This window comes from Ostrinia furnacalis, unplaced genomic scaffold, assembly GCF_004193835.3.
Source record: "Ostrinia furnacalis isolate ACB-3 unplaced genomic scaffold, ASM419383v2 OfSCF0166, whole genome shotgun sequence".
Classification (NCBI taxonomy): Eukaryota; Metazoa; Arthropoda; class Insecta; order Lepidoptera; family Crambidae; genus Ostrinia; species Ostrinia furnacalis.
This window is the reverse complement of record NW_021130405.1, coordinates 242,660-263,962: the sequence shown is the minus strand read 5'-3', so window position 1 is coordinate 263,962 and position 21,303 is coordinate 242,660. Positions and strand designations below refer to the sequence as shown.

The window sequence follows — 21,303 nt, the reverse complement described above, 5'->3', positions numbered from 1 at the left end:
GGTGAGATACAGGCCAAGAGCTTCCTCGTTGTGGATAAAAAAAATTAGATACTCAAGATACGTAGGAAATGCTCTTCAAAAGCTGGACAAAGGTTTCTCCCAAGGGTTTCCACAACGACGGGTCCTGCGCTGCCCGCATCCAGGTTCTTCCCGTGACTTTCACCAGATCGTCGGTACACCTGGTGGGAGTCCTTTAAAACATGTAATAAGTGGATAGAAAGACAGAACCTTTTTATAGTAGGTACATAGTCGGTATTAGTCAGAGAAAAGTGGTCACAATTTAATTAAGTAGATTTCAAACAGTCTCAAGGATTCTTAGAACTGTAATTGAAGGCAAATCGGTACTCTTGGTGAGAGCCATTGGGCTCTGATAATAAATGGAATTGTAGAGACACGTAGCTTTTTATAGAATCTGGTAGAACAAGAAGTGTGTCACAACATTAAATTATTTTTGTAGATTTCAAACAGACCCAAGAAATCTAATTTCAGTAATTTGACATTAAAACCAATACTGTTGGTGATAGCTATTGGGTTCTAATGTATTTATAGATATAGGTAATTTTCTATCTTCTATATACTCGTAAATACTGTGATACTTACTTGAATCGGTGTAAGTCTAAGTACGTCTTTTCACGACCACTCAAATTTAAATTATGTCAGTAATGTTGCGCTTCGAGCACTCTAGGTATCATGTAGCAATGTAAATATACTCTTCTATACTAGCCACGAAGGGCACTAACTATACAACATTTATTCAGGTTATACCTAACCTAGCTAAGGTGAAAGGTTCAGTTGTATACGGTGTTAGAGACAATATTCTCTTGTCCATGCTCTTTGTAGCCAGTTTAATCGGATAAAACACGTTGGTCAACTGCGCATACAATGTCAAAGGCCAGGCATATTTTAGCTTTTAGCGAACCACTACAGGTCTAGCACTTAAGTCACGGGACTATTCCCACCTCTCGTTCCCACCATTGCAATTTCTGTGTAGCCAGGATCTACAGCTTAACCGCCATAAAAACCCAACCAATGAAGGTCAAGTTTGTCCCGGGGCGGGGGAAAGTTAAACTGTCATTGGACTCGCAACGAAATAGCTTAAAAGTCAGTCAGCGCTTGTGGTATGGTAGCGGCACGGGAGGGTGTTTTTGTAATATCCAACGTCAGCGAGACTTCAGAATTATACAGGGTGGAATTTTGTAATGCCACCTGGAGGGAAAGTACTCTTAATATTGTAGATAGAAGATTTCTCTCAAAGAAAACAAATAGAACTGCATTCACACCCGCGAATCGAACCAACTAAAATCTGTTAAAAATTACACCCTGTATTTTTATTGCATCGATCGTTAGGGTTAAGTATAAGGACGAAATCTCTCTAAAAAACTTGATAAATCAAATGAAAGGAAAACCATGAAATCTTAAAATATTTTAATTACCTATGCACAGAAAATTGTATGGTATGGTAGTTAATTTTCGAAAAAAAATCGAAAATCTTTGAATGCAGTTCTCTTTCTTTTCAAAAGTAAAGGAATGTTTTCTTTCAGTAATATTTTCTATATAAAGTATTAAGAGTACTTTCCCTCCAGGAGGCATTACAAAATTCCACCCTGTATACTTTGTCACGTCATAATACGTCAATGTCACCCCTCCCGTACCGCTCACACATCTCAGGCACTGAGTTAATTGCTAGATTATACTTCATTTCGAATACAAATTCGTACAAATAGTAGAAGCTTGCATGTTTTTGTCAGTTATTAAGCGAATTAAAGCTCTATTGGTTTAAAAATAAGTCTTCTCTTCGCTTACATTATGAACGTCAGCTTTATGTCAACCGCAGAGCACGGCGGGACGACAAAACCACACGTTGGTTGCTCTTACTTCAGCATGTTACCTGAAAAGAGATTAACTAGAATCTAGGTACAATGTTTTAGTATTATTTTAAGCCTTATATTTAAAGGTATCATATTATTATACCATTTTTTTTAAATATATAATTTACCTTTTAAAGCCTTATTTGTTTAAATGCTCGTAACTTTAGCTTAAATCCAAAAGGGTCGTATGGCCGAAAGCACATTAGACTACATAATACCTAAGCATCTATTTTAATACGCACATGTTTATTTTAACGATTCAGAATTCACCCGTATTCACAAACATTACTATGAGGTCTCACAGTGCGCGTGGACGCACAGGGTCACACACGAACTAATCACAGAACTCTATTCAACTCTGTACGTTCGATTTGCTGCTTCACTTAAACAGGCATCGTTTGTGAATTACGGGCGTTAGACTACGTGTTGCGTATAATTTAAGCATAGTAAATTGGTAGTAAAGTCGCTTGATTTTGATGTACCTTTTCTTAAGCCAGGTTTGTTATTTGTTACCTTCTTCAAAGTACTTTTACTATCACATCGTTACAAAATCGGATTCGTCAATTTAATAATAACGTAGACCTGCCCTGGTCTAATTGCGACTAGGATTTCTTAAATTGAGCTATTAACTGACCTGTGCCAACCGACCTCAGACATCGGTCAACAAGAACAGCCCACTCACTTTGAACGGTTTCTAGCAATTACATGATTATTTACTTAGAACATTAAAAAACAATTTACATTTTCAGATTTAAAATGTAATAGATTTTAATAATAATTTCATAAAAAAAATGTAGAAACTATTTTGAAAATTATAAATAACTTGAAAAAATCGAACTGCCTAAGGCGTGAATTGAACCCACGACCTTTCGCTTGCCGGGCGACTGCTCTTTCAACTGAGCTACTTAGACACTGGATGAACCCTTCAAGTTATTTATAATTTTCAAAATAGTTGGAGATGCAACTCTTAATGCAAAAAAAATAAATAACTATGCATAAACTATTTTTTAACGATTAAAGTTTTTCAGCTTTCCATGTTTGCCATTTGCCATTTGCCATTAAGTAAATCCTAAAATTATTTTTAAAATTTAACTGAGATGAGAATGCCTACGCTAAAAATAACATGTGTGTCTGGGCTAGGTACCGAAACATCAGCTTCTATAGGAGAAAAAATGATGTAGAGTCATAGATACAAGTCCTGAAAACAATATTTTGTCATCTTGATGTGATGAAAGTGATTCAAAATAGTTGACAAATTGTAGTCAATGTTTTAAAGAACACATTAAAGTGTTTGAAACTGTATTGTGCTGTTTTATAATTTTGAGCTGTGTCCCGCCTTCGACCGTAATTATCGGTTGTAAGTCTTTTCTTACAAGACAAGCGCCATCACAATTTGGGACTTTCTCTGGCAAATTTCTACGATTTGTTGACGAATGTAAAAGGCATTGTGTCGGGCTATTATAGGAAATGTGATATTTTTTGTTCCGCAAATAATAGGTGCGAATAAACCGCAATGTGCGCGGACAATCAAAAATTTTAACTGGGTGGATAAAACGAGAAGTTACATAGTGTGCACCTAAGTAAGTGTCACTCAAATTGAGTAGTTATCCCCAATAATCTAATTATCATATTTATTTGAGCTATCACAACGGGAATAAAATTATACTTATTACTTACATAAAAAATCCGTAATTCTAAAAAGTAATTAGGTGTAGGTGTGTAGTTAATAGATATCAAAAACTTTTATTTGAAGCGGTTTTTGTCTGTAATCTATACTTATAATAAATCTGTAGAGAGATCAATTCTGTACATGAAATATATTTTCAAAATAACTATCAGGGATTAGTGATCGATACTTATGCCAAAAATGCAATCAGTAAAATTTTTGTCTGTCTGTCTGTCTGTCTGTCTGTCTCTCCGTCTGTATGTTCCTTATAGAAACAAAAACTACTCGACGGATTTTAACGAAACTTGGTACAATTATTCTTCGTACTCCTAGGCAGGTTATAGTATACTTAGGAATTCCCACGGGAAAGGGAATTAGCGGGAAAATCCTTTTGTATGAAAAATCTAAACCGCTTAAGTTAGACGCTTGAAGTTTGGCATGCAGGTATCTTAGTAAACTGGAAGCTTAGTTACAACAGGATATTGCAAAATTCCCACGGGAACTGCAATTACCGGGAAAATCCTTTTGTTTGAAAAATCATTTGGCATGCAGGTATCTTAGTAATCTTAAAGCTTAGTTACAACAGGATATTGCAAAATTCCCATGGGAACGGGAGTTAGCGGGAAAAAAACATTTGTATGAAAAAAATCTAAACTGCGTAAGATAGATGAAGGGGGTAAAACGGGATCCACGCGTACGAAGTCGCGGGCGGCCGCTAGTATAGAAATAAACCTAACGATATTAAATATGATGACTGTATAATGTAATTTCTTTTTTTCCTTACAGTAAAATTTCTGCCTTTTGTAATAAGCCGACTCTCATTCAAAGAATATAAAAATAAAGGTCTTATTATGCCCAGAATGGATTAAAGGCACATCATACGTTTCCACCTCACCGCTTTTTACGCGTTACTTAATGTAAGATGAATAATTAATTCCAGAGAACACTTCATAAGGCTACCCTATATGCCTACCCTCGTCAGGCGCACGTTTTTATTACGTTGCTCTACCTACTCACTGCCACATTATCTTTGTGGCTATTTTTGTACATTAAACGTTTAGTAAAACACAATAGAAAAGTAGTTTATGAAAAAAAAAACTAAATTAAATTGCAACCATAAACTGATCCTATTATGAAAGTGATTTGACAGGGGCACAATAGAGAAAAATCATGATTGAGATTATGTAAGATAGAATAAGATATGGAAATCGATAAGAAAACAGAAATTGTAATTTATATCGAGTCGATTGTTAAAATGAAGTGTAAAATGAGCATGTAATCATGTGACATTAGTTGCAGAATATAATTTTCCGAATTTCAATACCGTAACTCTCACACTTTTTAAATTATCTTGATGTAAAGTGAAGCAAAAATTTTGAGAGCGTAATTTACCCCGTATTGAGAGGCGCACTTTGGTTTACGGGATTATACCCACTTCTCGTTCCCACCACTGCAACTCCTGTGTAGCCAGGATCTACAGCTTGACCGCCACAAAAACCCAACCAATGAAGGTCAAGTTTGTCCCGGGGGAAAGTTAAACTGTCATTGGACCCGCAGCGGACTTTGGTTTCCAAGAGCCCGCAGGGAAAAGGTTAAATAGTATATAGTATTTAATATTGACACCATTGTTTCTAATTAACTTGGCTGCAGTTATGTCCATAGCACTGATCTATTTGTCTAACCATTAATTTTAACAAATCTACTCATATTAATGGAGACTCGTGGTTATATTATTATTAGTTGTCACTTCCTTCTAAGTCAATTGATATCTGGGGGCACGGCAGNTTACAGAATGTTTTTGGTGGGATTTAATATAGGACTACATTAGCTCAGTGGTTACGTATCATCATCTTTTAATTTGCCAGGTAGCATGTTGGCCACCGGCATAATTATATTATGAAATCTGGTTAGCACACTTCAGATTACGAATATTGCATGAATATTTATTTTGCACTATTAAAGTGGAATAATAAAATAAGTATTATTTATAACACAAGCACAATACATTTTGCACATGGGTAGTTCTACTCACGGTGGAATTATTTAGGACCAAAAAATGAATCTCCAGTTTTTGTTAGTAATCAGTATAAACAGTGACTAAAGACCGAGAATATACTACAACATATCCAATTTTTAACGGGCCAGACAAAATTATGATAATTATTGATTTTATAGCGGTTTTTCTATTTTCGATGGACAGGGAAGTGAGAACATATACAGGATAGTGAAAATTTAACTGAAAGATGCATTTGAGTTTATAGGCTTTATTCTAAAAATAATAAAAAATACTTTTATGTGCATCATAAAGGTCCACTATCAATTGAACATGGAACTCATTTAGGTTGCTTCTTTTTCCGTCACCTGATCTCTTTGACTTTTCCCTACTATTCGTATCTCCTTCTATTATCTTCCTCTTCTTTCCTCGACGCTTTTCTTCGACTGGAAACAATTCGTTAGTATCTATTTTCGGCATCTCCAGCAATCCATCAGGATCATCAATATTCATTCAGTCCCAGTGCACTCGTAAGGTCAACCAAGTCTGATGAATCAAAATACTGGTGTTGAACGCATTACTGGTCTCAGTTTCAGATTCAGTTTAAGCGTCATCAACATTTGCTTTCATGGAAGAATATTTTACGATGCCTATTTGGAAGTGCTCGCACACGTTACTGCAAAAACAGCTAAAAGTTTGTATAGAGTCAAGCAAGTCAAAATGGAGTATCCAGTTTCAATGGAGTGTATGCATTTGCCTGCACTTAGTGTATTTGTAAAATGCCTTTATATGGCAGTAAGTTTTGCTGGTTAGTCGATATTAGCTTTTCCATTTTCTTCGTAAACCCAGGGAAATGATACACAGGGAAGTGAGATTTTTGATGTATTCTGTCAAAATCATGAATTATATAAACTTCATATCAAATTTAATATTATCAGTCAATGGACGCAAGCGAGTTTGACAATATTGTTTCATAATTGCCCTAAAATAATATAAAATACTGTTATAAATACGTAACAGATGAGTGAGAAGTTGTCTGGCCCAGACACGACAGACGATGATAACAGCGTAGCTGCGTCTAACTGACTGACGATTGGGGCGAAATAAACGTTTCACTAGGCGAACTTAACTGCATACTTAAATACATAAGAACGACAACGTGGCTTACCCTTTGTTTTGTTACAGATTTTAACGCGTTTATAGGTGGCAGGGAAGTGATACTTAATTCGTGTCGCCTTTGTTCAGCAATCAAAAAATTATGTAAATAGGGAATTCAAACATAATCCATATATGTTAAATTAAAGATACACTAATGGTTGCTTTCAATACAATGATATTTTTGACTAATTATATTTTTATATATTTTTTATTGTGATTTACATCATGAATTCTGGAATGTCACCCCACAGGGAAATGAGATTTTTTCCCATTTGAAGCCATTTTTGTCTGGGATGTTTTTATTAAAACGTGTTGAAATTCAGTGACCAAGTACTATGTGAGTTAAACTTTATTAATACCCTAAAACGAGAACTATTAATTGGTAATTTAAGGAGCTGCAAGTTGAGCCCCGTAAAATTCCCTGATTTGTAGAACTACCCACATGTAGTTAGGAACGTTGAAACATAAGGGCTTATTTTATGTTTTCACTCCCCCGGAATGTCCAGCTTTTGTTTGTCCAAAAGTATTATTACTCACAGTAAACAGTATTTTTTTTTCGAATCACAAAGCTTTGATAATAATGGAAACTTTTTAGGAGTTTTAACAAGCAAAATACATATTACATACTAAAATGTTACAACACTAACAAATAATACCCCACTTGTTCACGCTCTGTCTCATCCGGGTGCTTCTAAATCTTTACATGTGGCCACACTAATGCAGATTCACCACATTAGCTACGTAATTTGCGACTTGTGTAAAACATTCACAATTCATTAGTCTCATCACTACTGTCACAACGCCTCTGTTACACCACTACTCATAATGGGAGCACGAAATAACAGTTTGGCGCAGCTCTATCGCAATCGTTAATAACACCAGACAAGGAATGCACCGTTATTTTGTAACGGAAAACAACACAAATGCACCTAATGCGATTGGGAAATCGTTGTCACATATAACGAGCACCGTTATAATGCACTTCTGAAAGAATGATTCCTATCATTACAGTTTTAAGTGGGGGATTTAATCTCGTAATGAGAGACGCCATGTTTACACAATCGTGACTAACATTAACGGGTCTTATTATCTGTTACAAATAGTTTTAGAACCTATATTTTGAACATAACTAGTCGTACTATTGTAAGGAGTATTCATAGATGCATTTGGCTACTCTAATATTGAACTGGTTGCTTCTTTGTTAGTTTGCATTTTCGCGTCACAAAATCATCTCAGTTTTCATCGGAAATTATGAAACGATAACACTTGTTGAAAACACACTCGTATTACTACGTTCTCATCAACAGTTAAAAAGAAACAACCACAAAGTTTACTATTATGAGTGTTCTTTTATACACGTGAATGGATTTTTTTACGTGTCCATAAAAAACCTCTATAATTTTACAACTTCAATTTTTCATGACTTTAATCTCTATGAAAGGTGACAGTTAATTCGCTTCACTTACTTCACAGCTGGTTTATGAATAGTAATTTAGTTATAATTGTAGTACTTGGACAAGTATTGATATCTGAGATCTGTAAAATATCTACTGAGAAATTACGTTTGCCAGTAATTTTCTCGCTATCATACTGGGTGCAGGAAACAGCTCGGTGTATATTTAACTGTTAATTAAGATTATTGTCTCTACTCGATATCATGTGACTGTTTCTCAGTAATGAAGTAGCTCTCACAGGGACAATACTAGAACGACACTTTAATCTTAATGTATGATTTTTAATTTTATTTCTTTTTTAACGCCTCAATAAGGTATCCAATATTATTTCATTAGTATTTTCACAGAATATTAAGTATCTTCAGTTTTACAATTTAGTAACCCTAGTTTTTTAATATAATCCATCTAGCTCTGTTAATGAATGCTTTAATCACGGCGTAGAAAGAAACATTAAAAAAGTCACAAAGTCAGAAATTGGGTTCCAAAACTTTAGAGGATAAGACTTTAATACTTGAACAAGTCTAAACACCTCCCACAAATTACTAACGTTAGTGGTTCATTGTATTTACGACGTTGCTGTTGCAACTTAAAGACAACGAAATTGCCAATTTTGATGCAGTAACCATTTCTCTTCTTGATTGACTCTTTATTTCCGAGAAAAACTGAAGAATAGTTAGTCATTTGTTATTTAAGGTGTATCAAACCACAGACAACGTCGTTAGAGACACATTGTCGTTGGAGGAAAGTGAAAAACGGACACGCACGACAGATTAATGAATCCAGATGAGTTAACAGACGCGCCGGTTGATTAGTCTGGGTAGGCCACGTGATCAGGGTTGTCAGAGACTAATTTTCCGATTTTGGAATGATGAGGGGACGTTATGATATCAATATTAAAGAGATTTTGTGTAGTAAGTGGTAGCAGGATTGTGTTTTTACGACGCAAGGTTGTTTTTTATCAAATATGAATAAATAATATATTGTTTACCTAAAGTACGTTAGATTTTCTCAAGTGTTGAAATGAGTTATTTATTCAAATTATGCTTCACGGCATTTTGGTCTAGCTAGGAATTCCTCCATGTGAACATAAGCGGTAAAATATTTATTACTAATACGCTCGCAAACGCACACGGAAAGTTCTCGAGTGGCGACCACGGACTGGAAGAAGTAGCGTGGGCAGGCCTCCTACTAGGTGGACCGACGATCTGGTAAAGGTCGCGGGAAGAGCCTGGATGCGGGCAGCGCAAGACCGTTCATTATGGAAAACCTTGGGGGAGGCCATTGTCCAGCAGTGGACGTCATTTGGCTGAAATGATGGTGATGATGATGACGCACGCAAAAACTGCAAAAGGAATTTTTAAAACCACACATACCTACTTTGTAAGCTCTCGTTTATCAGTGCAACCGAAAAATATTATTGCAGAGGCTAATGAAATTAAAGATGAGCTGCACACGTAAGTATGTTGCTTACGTCTGCTACTAACATATAATCCACATTGCTTTAATAAAACACGACCAGTTGGACCAAATCATTGGCACAGCTGTAACAACCATTAGTAACTTAAGTAATCGTACTCCGGATGTAAATGCACTAGCCAGCCAGCCCTAGCGTTGTGCAAAGACCGATCGGCGCGTGCGACCGCCCCCCGTTTCGAAAATGGCCGATAATCGCCGCATTGTCTCAGTTTTCCTCGGCTTTCACCACGCATCTAATGTAATACATAATTGCGGTATTATGACACGCGCATGCTCTGTTGTCACACTATCAATTTGTCGGGACCACTTCCAGCCGATTGTTTAAATTGTTTTGTGGGAAACACTGTTTAGATTAGCCTTCCGTGTGTTCTAAGCTGTAGTTTAGGTCATTGTGAAACATAGTACGCTGTTTTGAAATTGAGCTCGATAGTGTTAGAAATAGAGTCTAAATTATTTTATTGCGCAGATGTTTTCGTTTTTGTTGATGTTTTGGATTATGATATCTATGTCATAATTTGGCTGTGACGTAATTAATAACATAATTGTTTTATCTTTTCAGGAACAGGTCGCGCCAGTCGAAGAAAACCAAGAAGAAGATAAAAATAGGTGAGTTTCAATATCATAAAAAATACCTACTAAAGAGTAAACCCTAAATGAAATAACTGTAGGCACGAGTATTTCAATTTAATGATGATTTATGAACCAGCAATACAAGAATAGCAATCATTGTTACGTTAGTACTTTCAATGCAAAACTTTTCCGATACCGACTACCGTTTCTCTGTCGGTTCGTTTGCCTTCATCGTACTTTTCATTGCACGTGATCTTACACTTCATGGCATTGTCTGTGTTCCCATTTTACATTGTTTCTGTTCCCATGTTACTATTGATTGTCTGTCATAACCTACGCTACCGTGAAGTTCATAGAAGAATGTAAAAACTACTATTCAGTATACGATTGTGATATGTTTGATAAGGACTTCTAAATTCTGATACACTAGTACTTTAAGTTAGTGACAGTTTTTTAGTAATAATGAAATTAACGACCATGAGGTTTTGAATCGTAGAGATTGGTTTGCGAATGTTTGTTTTGCGAATTGGGACGCAAGCAAATGTTTGCGTAACAAATGCTCGTAAACAAAACATCACTCAAACACTATTCCTGAGGAGATCAAAACCAATTATCACCTTAACCTTCAAGTACCCGCAAAGCTTGACACAATAGAAATTAATTTGGTTTGATTATTTAGCCTAAACGTTTAAACTGTCATCCACAGAAGTGACGAGGAGTACCGCCCAGGGCAAGTGTTCTCGCTAAACGCCCAGGAGTTGTTGGAGCTGCAGCCAGAGAGGAAGGCGCCGCTGTCCAGCGACCAGCTCCTCCAGCAGATATACTCGCCCCAGCAGGAGCACAAGCAGAATCTACAGCAGAATCTACAGCAGCTCTACTACTTGGAGCCTCAGCCTCAAGTTGGACGTCAGGTCTGTGTCATTTTTGTCAAAGTTACAAATCAGGCCACAAGAGAGAAACTGCATCTCATCTGATATATTGTTTCTTATTGAAAGTTATTGTGTTGCTCAAACCTTTCCAAGATCAAACATGACTGAATAATAAGCAAATCTCCGGAAAATCATGGTAGAATTTGATAGTTCACATTAGTCAATAAACTGGATTGATTTCCATTCTTGTTGATTATTTATTTATGCATGATTTTAAAATACATTTAATTTTGAATTTAGCTGTTACATAATTTTACATGCAAAACTTAATTTTTTTTTACTCACAAGACCAATGTCATCTTATTAGCTCATGCCCATATTATCTCATTACAGGTCTCCCTCCAACCGTCCCACGCTGTCATCGCCCGTCCCCACTACTCGTCCAACGGCGGTGAAGCGTCAGTGGGGGCTGCTCTCTCAGTCAGCGACACTGGGGCCAGTCCTCAGCCCTACGACCAGGAGTTACTGGCTCTGCTCCAAGTCAGGCCCGAGGAGCCTCGTCAGCATCAGCAGACCTACTCGCAGCCGCAGCCTATTCAGCAAACTTCAGCGCCTAATCTTGCCTCTCAGCAACACCAGCAGGTAACTATTGACATAAATTATGTAGAAGATGTAATAAATTCATTGTCTAATGTTTAAGAATCCATTTGTCATTCATTTCATCATCATCATCATCAAGGTGGACCGACGACATCATAAAGGTAGCAGGGAAGCGCTGGACGCAGGCCGCTACAATCGATCAATATGGAAAGCATTGGGGGAGGCCTATGTTCAGCAGTGGACGTCCTGTGGGTGAAATGATGGATGATGATGATGATGATAACATTCATTTATTTTTGAATTGTTGAGCAAAAGGTTAAAATTTCGACTGATAGTTTAATTTATTTATTGTTATTGTAAAAGTATTATCATGAAATTTTTTCCACAATTCCAGATTGACAGATACCTTACCAAGCCGACCAAAAAGACCACGAAACTACGCAACAAGGCGCAGATCACGCCACCTCAGTCGCCTACCGCACCGCAGCAGTACTTGATCGAAACCACCAATGTTCAGCAACAGCAAGCGCAGCCCAGTCACCAGCAAATTCAACAACAGTACCGCCCCGTTCCTCAACAACAGAGACCAGTCCAGTCTCTCCGCTACGTGCCGATTCCACAGCAGCAGACTCAACAAGTCTTATACGAACGCCCTGAGCCACAAGGACTCAAAGTGATCCCTGCCCCGAAACTTCAGCAGCAACCAAGACCCCAAATCGCCTACAGAATCGTACCACAATACCAGCAACCTGAAGCCACACCAAAGCAGTACCGACTAATCGAAGCTCCTCGTCAACAACCAGCCAAGCAAGAACAAAGAGCATATACCGCTGAAAGGCCAGTCACTTATCTGAAACGTTACCCTGAACCAGAAAAGATGAGGGCTGTGAAAATCTACGAGCAAGTCGACTTGCCTTCACCGCCACAGCCCGCTCAAATCCTTGGAGAACAGTACTACCTTCGTCCAGTGTACAGACAGCAACCTGAGCAGCGTGCCAGGTTTGATGTCCCTGTGCCTTTGAGACAAGTCGAACAACGTCCCATTGAAGCGACTAAAGCTCCATCTTCTGCTATTTACGTGAGCAAAAACGTAGCCCCTAAAAAACTCAGGCCTCAGCCTGTCAGGCAAGAACAGAATGTGAAGATTGAACAGCCATCGAGGGAGCAGTATTCTAGGGTAGAGCAGTCAGCACATTACGAGCCTGTGAGCATCGAGCAGCATGGGCAGAGCATCGAGGAACAGAGGGCGCAGCTGCCTCCTCCGAGAAATAACAAGGCGTATACTCCTGAGGAGTTCGCTGCCTTAGTAGCTGCGGGATACTCCGTCACTCCCGTTCCTGTGAGTGCCCTAAATTCCCACGGGGCTCAATCTAGGTCCTTATTAGAGCCCGTACCCACACAACTGACGAAAAGAAGACCATTGTACCGACGACCCCAGTACCTCCCTATAAGAGACGACGCGCCTTGAAAATGAACCCTGTACATAAATTAGAATTATTTTTGTAAACTAAAGATAGTGATACTAAACAATTGTTTTATTCCACCTTCATTGCATTCAAAAACTAGTACGCACAAGTAATAAGTTCAAAAACATTTTAAAAGCATTTGTCGCTCAAAAACAAAATAGCTGTTGTTTCATACAAAACTCGTGAAAAAGTAGGAAATAAACATTGTAATAGTTACGTTAAAAGGAAATAGTTACACCGACATAGGTCTTTAATCAAACGAAGTAGGACTAACCGCACTTTTCCAGAGACAAGATGAAAACAACCGCTGGATTTCATTACGCTTTCGCCAAACCACATTTCCTCTGTTATTGGATATTCCGTTGTTCCGAGTGGGGCGTGTGGCTTATGACACTCATAATAAATTGATGTCTTTATAATATGTATAAAAAGGTATACTTTTAAGTAGATTTGTAGAAAAGAATTGGCACATCAAGCTAGTTATATACCTTGTTGTTGCAATTCACGAAGGCAAGTAGTGAGCTTTACACGCGTGGTGGCTCGCTGTTCTTCGTTTTTCAAAAGTTTTGGTAGAAATTATTACACTCTCGTTATGTGCATGTACACGTACACACACAAGTAAAGCTCACTTGCCTTCGTGAGTTGCAAGAACTATAAATACTGTGATATCACATGGGGTAAAAGTGCTAGTTTGCATGAATCACCAAAGTTAGTTTAGGTTTAGGGTGAATCAAATACCTTTTATTGGGGTCACTTAACGATTAGAATTTGATTCGAATCCCGAAATAGACAAGTTATCGCAGTCGCGACATCTCTCTTAACGAGAAGTAATTATTATTATGTTGTACCACAACGCTGAGTGAGAGTTACAAAATTTAATATTTAATATCATTATGCTAGAAAATTAAAAATTATAATAGTAGCAATAGCTGTGGTAATAGCAACAAATTATGCAAGAATCCGTTTAGTAAGACATGAGCAATGTTCAATTAGTGAGTTTTATAAAACCACGAAAATATAATTTTCCCTAAAAAAGTTAAAACGATCACGAAAACCCAATAGAAATTAAAAGGTGAAACCAATTAATCCACTTGGAATTAATTTTCCGAGCACTGAACAATAAAACAGTTGTTAATCCAAACAATCATTTTAATGAAATTCTAATGAACGTGAAACCAGTACAACACTTATAATTCAATTATTACTTGGATTGGGCCGCGAAGTTTTATTTAACGAGAAAAGTTTGACATTCACCAAAAACTTTAACGACTTGGGAGTCAAAGCTCCAATGTGACATAAAGCAGTAGGCCCACTACTAAGTGAACATACATCATCATTCATCATTTCAGCCACAGGACGTCCAGTGCTGAATATAAGCCTCTACCAATGATTTCCAGATTACTTGGTTGGTTGCGGCCTGCATCCAGCGCCGTGAAAATGACCAGAACCAAAATGATTTTTGAAACATCTTCATGGATAACACCAAGAAGACTAGAATTCTAGCTAATTTCGGTTTAATTTAGCTGTTTTGATCATTACATATTCTATGCAGCTATGTCTGGAACTGGAACGAAATGAAAATAGCCCTATGACATTAATATTCATATCAATAGATCAGCTTAATGTAAAATTATTTAGGTTAACATTAAGCCTCACCTTTGTGGCAGATTTAATTACGATTCGATGTCAAAATTACTAATACATTAATTATCTTTAGACGCTGATGGTGGCCCTTATGAAATTAAAAATATTATTATTATGAAAATAAAAGTAGACTTTCTGTACATTCTTTTCTTGTGATCTGAGGCGAAATAAATATAGGTATGGGTCCCAAGTAGGGCATGTAATATCGGAAGGTTTTCAATTCCGATATTGAATTCCGATATTAGATCTCAATATCGGAATTCCGATATTAATATCGGAATTGAGTTCATGTGCTATAAAATTAATATTTGGTTATATTCGTAAGAATTGTGGATTGTTTACAATAAAATAATGATTGTAATCAAAATCTTTAATTTGGTACAAAACAGCACTTCATAAAATAGAAGTTTTAAAACCATTTTTACGTTATGGGTATCCATTTCATTTGGTTGTTTATGTGACAAGAGGCAAACGAGCAGTCGGATCACCTGATAATGAATGGTTACTGATAATGAGCTTATAATTATGGACTAGCAAATAATTAAAGTGTTTTTGTAAAATCACAGGTATCAAACAAACTTTTACTCCTTCATTATATTACCCTGTTTTATGTTGGCGGAACGAATTTTAGAGTCATTCAAATCACGTGCTACAAAAATTGTAGAGTGGTAAAAAAACTTGAATATGCTTGTAATTTGTTCCTTTTTGATTATCGATGTACAACTCACAAAACCACGGGCCATCATCATCATCATGTCAGCCATAGGACGTCCACTGCTGAACACAGGCTCCGATAATGATTTTCACAATGGCCGGTTGGTGGCGGCCTGCATCCAGCGCCTTCCTGCTACCTTTATGAGGTCGTCGATCCACCTTGTGGTCAGGGCCGGATCGTGAATTTGTGGGGCCCTGGGCTGAAACTTCTTATGACGTTGTCACGTAAAAATATCGTCAGTAAACCGACTTTACAGACAATTTTTTTTTTCAAATTATGGCCTACTTTTTAGCGGTGTCTGGGGCCCCTTGTAACCCCGGGGCCCTGGGCTGCAGCCCAATCAGCCCATAGGTAGATCCGGCCCTGCTTGTGGTTATGAGTCCTACGCTGCGCTTTCCGGTACGTGGCCTCCACTTCAGAACCTTGCTGCCTCATCGTCCGTCTGTTTTGCGTACTAAGGCAGAACCGTTGGAAGACCTTATCACAATGCTCGAAGACCTTAATCGAGTTTCCCAACAGGTAGGCCTTCGGATGAATATGGAAAAAACGAAGCTTATGTCGAATGTCCATGTTGCTCCTTACCCAGTTTCGGTTAGGAGCTCGATTCTCGAGATTGTTGACAAGTAAGTATGTCTATCTCGGACAAACGATCAGCTAGGTAGTTAGATGCAATTTCGAGAAAGAGGTAAATCGTCGAATACGAAGACGAAAGTCTTCAATTAGTGTGTGTTACCAGTGATGATATACGGCTCGAAAACGTGGCCTTTGAATATAGGGCACAACGTGCTATGGAGAGGGATAAGCTTGGTGTTTCTTTACGAGATCTAATCAGAAATGAGGAGCTCCGTAAACTAACTAAGGTCGCTGACATAGCCCGACAGATTAGCAAGCTGAAGTGGCAATGGGCAGGGCACATAGTAGTTAGTACGCAGAACTGACGGTCCATAGTCCAGTAAAATTAATGTTTGAAAGGGAGTTGAGATGTCGTTCTTTGTTGACCAAGTACCTATGGCAAATGCTAAAATTGATTTAGAACAAGTTAAATTAACCATAAATAGTAAAGATATTAAAATATTTGCAGGGAAACAAAAAGTGATGATGAGAGACATGAGAAAATCATCGGCTTTGCCAATCATGTACTTTGGGCTTTGTGGCAGGTTGTGGCGAGTTTAAACGCTTTGTTTAAAATCTCAATTAAAACTTTTATCTGATTCCGATATTACGATATTGGGTCGCTCAATATCGGAATTGAAATATCGGATCTCGCAGTCCGAGATTCCGATATTACGAGATTCCGAGATTCCGATATTCATGCCCTAGTCCCAAGGTAGTTTTGAATTTTCACGGCGAATGCTCTAATTACAAAAGTTGTAGATTGAAGTAATGTGAAGTAAGTAAAATCATATTCTTCTATGCTTATTTTAAAATTACTTCCATTACTGTCTTTCCAAGCTCGCTTCCACCTTCGGCCTGATCGTCACTTACCATCAGGTGAGATACAGGCCAAGAGCTTCCTCGTTGTGTATAAAAAAAAAAAAAAAAAAAAAAAAATATATTGATAAAGCTATCCGGCAAATCTAGAAGTCATTGGGGAGGCCTATAGATGTTCAGCAGTGGCTAAAATGATGATGATGATGATGAATCTTAGTACAAAAGTTACATAAAACACGTAAAGAACTGTAATATTTTACGACCTTCCTTAGTTTTAAAGCCTTAAGCTCTATAAGAGCAAACAGCTAGAACAATAGTCGTATAATGGCGATCGCTATGGCCGCCGATGTAATAAACCGAAGAAACCTTTTAACTGGGCGCTTAACGCCGCCATCACAATGGCACATGCCGACTCAGTTTGTTTGGTTTGTGTAAAGCTCGCGGTTTTGTTTGCCTTTCGTAAAGCTCTAAGCCTAGGTTGCTCTATCTTACTTTAACTAGGTATAACAAAAGTCAAAAGTCTGTTAAACTCCATACAAAAACACCGGTTATAGTTATAGTTACGGTTAAAGTTAAGGTGATGCAACTCAGCCTAAGAGATGTCACGTGATTTGACCTGATGGTAAGTAGGCATTTGTACCATTTAAATCAAATTTTAATCACCTATTTTATTATCAAGATGAATTACAAACTTTTATTTAGGCTGGGTTGCACCACCTAACTTTAACGGTGACTATAACGATAACCGATGATTTTTGTATGGAGTTTGAAATATGTTTGACTTGTAGGTATTCTGTTTTTCATTGGTCTCTTCAGTTTTGTCTAGTGTAGTTACATATTGTTTTACATGAATCAAATCAACCTGGAATTAACATAAAACATACCTAAATATGAACTTACCGTTCGTTAGCTCAGAATATATAGCTCATAATGCTGCATTCCATTAGCTATAGAAACAAGTACTACAATACGACAATCACTAATAGAATCGACTGGCTTGGCTTGATGACGGCAATTCAATCAAACAGAATGGAGTTCCTGAAGCCGACTAGCGACTGCACTAGTTTCATTTGAAATGAATCAAATGAAATGAAATTTCCTCTATTGATTGCACTTGAAACCCATTTCAGAAGCGATTTGTTACTTGTACCTACCTAAGTAAAGTAAGTATTGTGATAGCTTAGATTATTTTATAAATGATCTTTTTGATGTGGCGTTTCCTTCAGGTTTTTATAACTCAAAGGTGACTGACTGACATAGTGATCTATCAACGCTCAGCGCAAACCACTCGACGAATCGGGCTGAAGGCATGCAGGTAGATATTTAATTTTTAACGTTAGGAGTCGCATCTCAAACTAATTTGAAAATTATAAATACTTAACTTCTCATCCAGTGTCTAAGCAGCTCAGTTGGAAGAGCAGTCGCCCGGCAAGCGGAAGATTGAGGGTTCAATTCCCGCCTTAGGCAGTTCGATTTTTTCAAGTTATTTCTAATTTTCAAATGCAGGTAGATGTTATGACGTAGCCAGCCGCTAAGAAAGGATTTTAGGAAACTCCACCCCTAAGGGGGTAAAACGGGATCCACGCGTACGAAGTCGCGGGCGGCCGCTAGTTATTTTCTAAAGCATCTTTCGAAGTGATGTTTCCTTCAGTTTTCTAGCATCATAAATAAACATTTTATAAACATTGCTATGAATTTATATGTTATCTACACTTGTTCGGTATCAAAATCGTTTTGCAAGTCAATCTCATTTCAGAAATGCCCATGATTTATTTTATTCGTACAGATATTTTATCCAGGCTTTTTCGGGATCCGATTTAGGGTTAAAAACAGTATTTCTGGTTTCTGGCTACAAGTTTACTTTTTCTATATTATTTCAAAGAACGTAAAACAAGTAGGTAGATAAGTAGAGTTTGATATAGGGTAAGGTGGTGTAAGAGTGCGCGGGCGATAAGAGTGCGCATTGCACGTCACGTCGATCCTGGGAGGGGTATGCGGCTAACTTCAATTGTGTTTTGATCTGTTGGTGATAAAGGTTACGCTGCCGAAAAAAAAACGAAATTGGTTAAAAAACGGAGATACCACGTAAGTCGAAACTTTTTTACTCGTTTTGATCTAATTTTATTGCGTTTGGCAAAGATTTCTGTTCGTAGACTTTCAGTTTAACAAAATTATTCATTTTTTATCCAAATAGCTTACCTACTTAGCTAACCGATTCATTTGAAAAACTTGCCCGAAAACTCAATAGATGGTGGCAGTGCTTCGATTTGTTTCAAAAGAGTCAAGCGTATAAGAGTGCGCACGGTGTGTGCGTATAAGATTGCGCGCGCACTCTTACACGACGTTTAATTACCGAAGTGTTGTGGGTAAAATAAAATGTCATATAATATGCTTACATTTTATTTTGTATATTTACAGCATGTCTCGGAGAAAGAGAACTTCTTCACGACAAAACAATAGTTGAAAAATAGTTCAGTCACCATTTAAATACTCTTGATAACACATGTACTTTGTATTAACAGCAAAGGGATTGCGTGGGCTAGCTTTTGAGTATGCTCAAGTATGTAATATACCAAACAGGTTTAATGCAGAATCTAAATTAGCTGGAAAAGACTGGTTGAGGTGTTTTTTGAAGAGATATCCTGATATATCATTGAGACAACCAACTGCTACAACCAAGTTGCTAGAGCTAGAGGATTCAACCAGGCACAAGTCGAGAACCTATCACGGAAGATTGGATCGAGTGCTTAGTGTGTCGGCAATGGTGGCATGAAAACTGTACTGGCTACTTAGGCCAAGGACTGTATACGTGCGACTTGTGCATTAAGAATTAATCCGCGCACTCTTATACACCTGGGTGTTTATGAGTGCGCAATTATGATTTTTTTATATTTCTTCAGTTCCTACCTTAACTAATAACATAAGCGTGATTTGTTCTTCTATAATTTGTTGACAGATAAATAGAGTCTATGAATAAATAATGTTGATTTTTCTAAATGTGGTATTTTATTTTTTATGGGGTCTCAAAATTAAAGTGCGCACTCTTACACCACCTTAAAAGAGCTGTGGTTTTCTGAATAAAGAAAAATAAAATAAAATAAAATAATAACTGTTATTATCTTATTAAAATTAAGACCTATTTTCAGTGACATGTCATTTTTATTCATTAGCACCATCATTTCCCATCATTCATTAGTGAAAATTAATACAGTCATTAATAATGACGCGCGTAGGATGATAAATATCGCGCTCTCACATTGATGGCATCCGAAAAATTACCAATCAGTTTCGGGTGAGCTATGGAAATTAATTTATTGTGACAAAGAGAAATTATACGCATACGAAACAACACAAAAATGTATAATTAGTTAGGTTGATAAAATACTAGACACAATAATCTTTTGCCACTTGTCTTTATCAATATAAACTTGCCTATTAATTAAAGTAGACTAGGTACGGTTGTAACAATTCGAATGCTATCGAACAATTCTTGGTAGGTGAGAGGTATAAGACGAAGGGCTTGCGGGCGACAAGTCCCTTTATCCCCTCACCCAAAGTCGAGTTGTTACAACCGTACCCTGTTACAACAGTACCTAGTCTTCCCTACTTAATTCCTCTCCACTTATATTTTACTTTACATTAATTTATAAACATCATAGTTCCGAGTTTAGAACAGTCGTGTCTGAGGCCGCAACTATGTATATAGAGCCTCTACAATACTTATCTGATGTATCAACCTTGCCTACTTTCATTCTCTAAGGCCAGTGGAAAGCTATTTAGATGGAGAGATAAAGTATTGCGCTCTATCTGGATAGATTTAATAATTAGATTGATGCGATAAGACTATACTTAATACAAATAGTCATCTTTAAGTGATAGAAAATTAATTTTAAGGTGGTGGCCTGGATGGTTGTTCACACGCTGGCTTTTAGGTTCGATTCCTGTCGAGGGCAAATGTTAGTATGATGAGGTCATGAATTTATGCCCATGTTTATTTATGCGTATGGCGATTATCTAGTCGCCACAGAACGATTTGAGGATAGATTTAACATCTCGGTTTGATTTATGGAAAAAAATATTTTTTAAATTTTACACTAATATTATAAACAGGAAAACTTTGTTTGTTTGTTTAGTTGTAATGGATAGGCGCAAAAACTACTGGACCGATTTTAAAAATTCTTTCACCATTCGAAAGCTACATAACTCACGAGTAACATAGGCTAAATTTTATTTTGGAAAAAAATAGGGTCCCGTAAAATATTTGGGATTTTCATAAGACGTGGAAAAGCGCCATCTATCGTCATTGGTTAAAATCTTCTTGCGCCTGACAAAAATTTTTGAGGTATGTAAATATTCATGAAGGCAAAGCTGTCAAACGCCATCTATCGACATC

The 21,303-nt window shown here is 37.2% G+C and overlaps 1 protein-coding gene across 1 annotated transcript in view; it reads left to right on the top strand.

Annotated features, from left to right (window-relative positions):
• The window catches only part of LOC114353241 (putative mediator of RNA polymerase II transcription subunit 12), a 75,751-nt gene extending 62,583 nt beyond the window's left edge, over positions 1-13,168 (top strand). The window contains exons 3-6 of the mRNA XM_028305158.1: positions 10,175-10,221; positions 10,892-11,096; positions 11,448-11,696; positions 12,049-13,168. Of these exons, the coding sequence (XP_028160959.1) occupies positions 10,175-10,221; positions 10,892-11,096; positions 11,448-11,696; positions 12,049-13,122 (1,575 nt within the window). The 3' untranslated portion in view covers positions 13,123-13,168. The remainder of the gene's footprint in view (positions 1-10,174; positions 10,222-10,891; positions 11,097-11,447; positions 11,697-12,048) is intronic.
• The last annotated feature ends 8,135 nt before the right edge of the window (positions 13,169-21,303 follow it).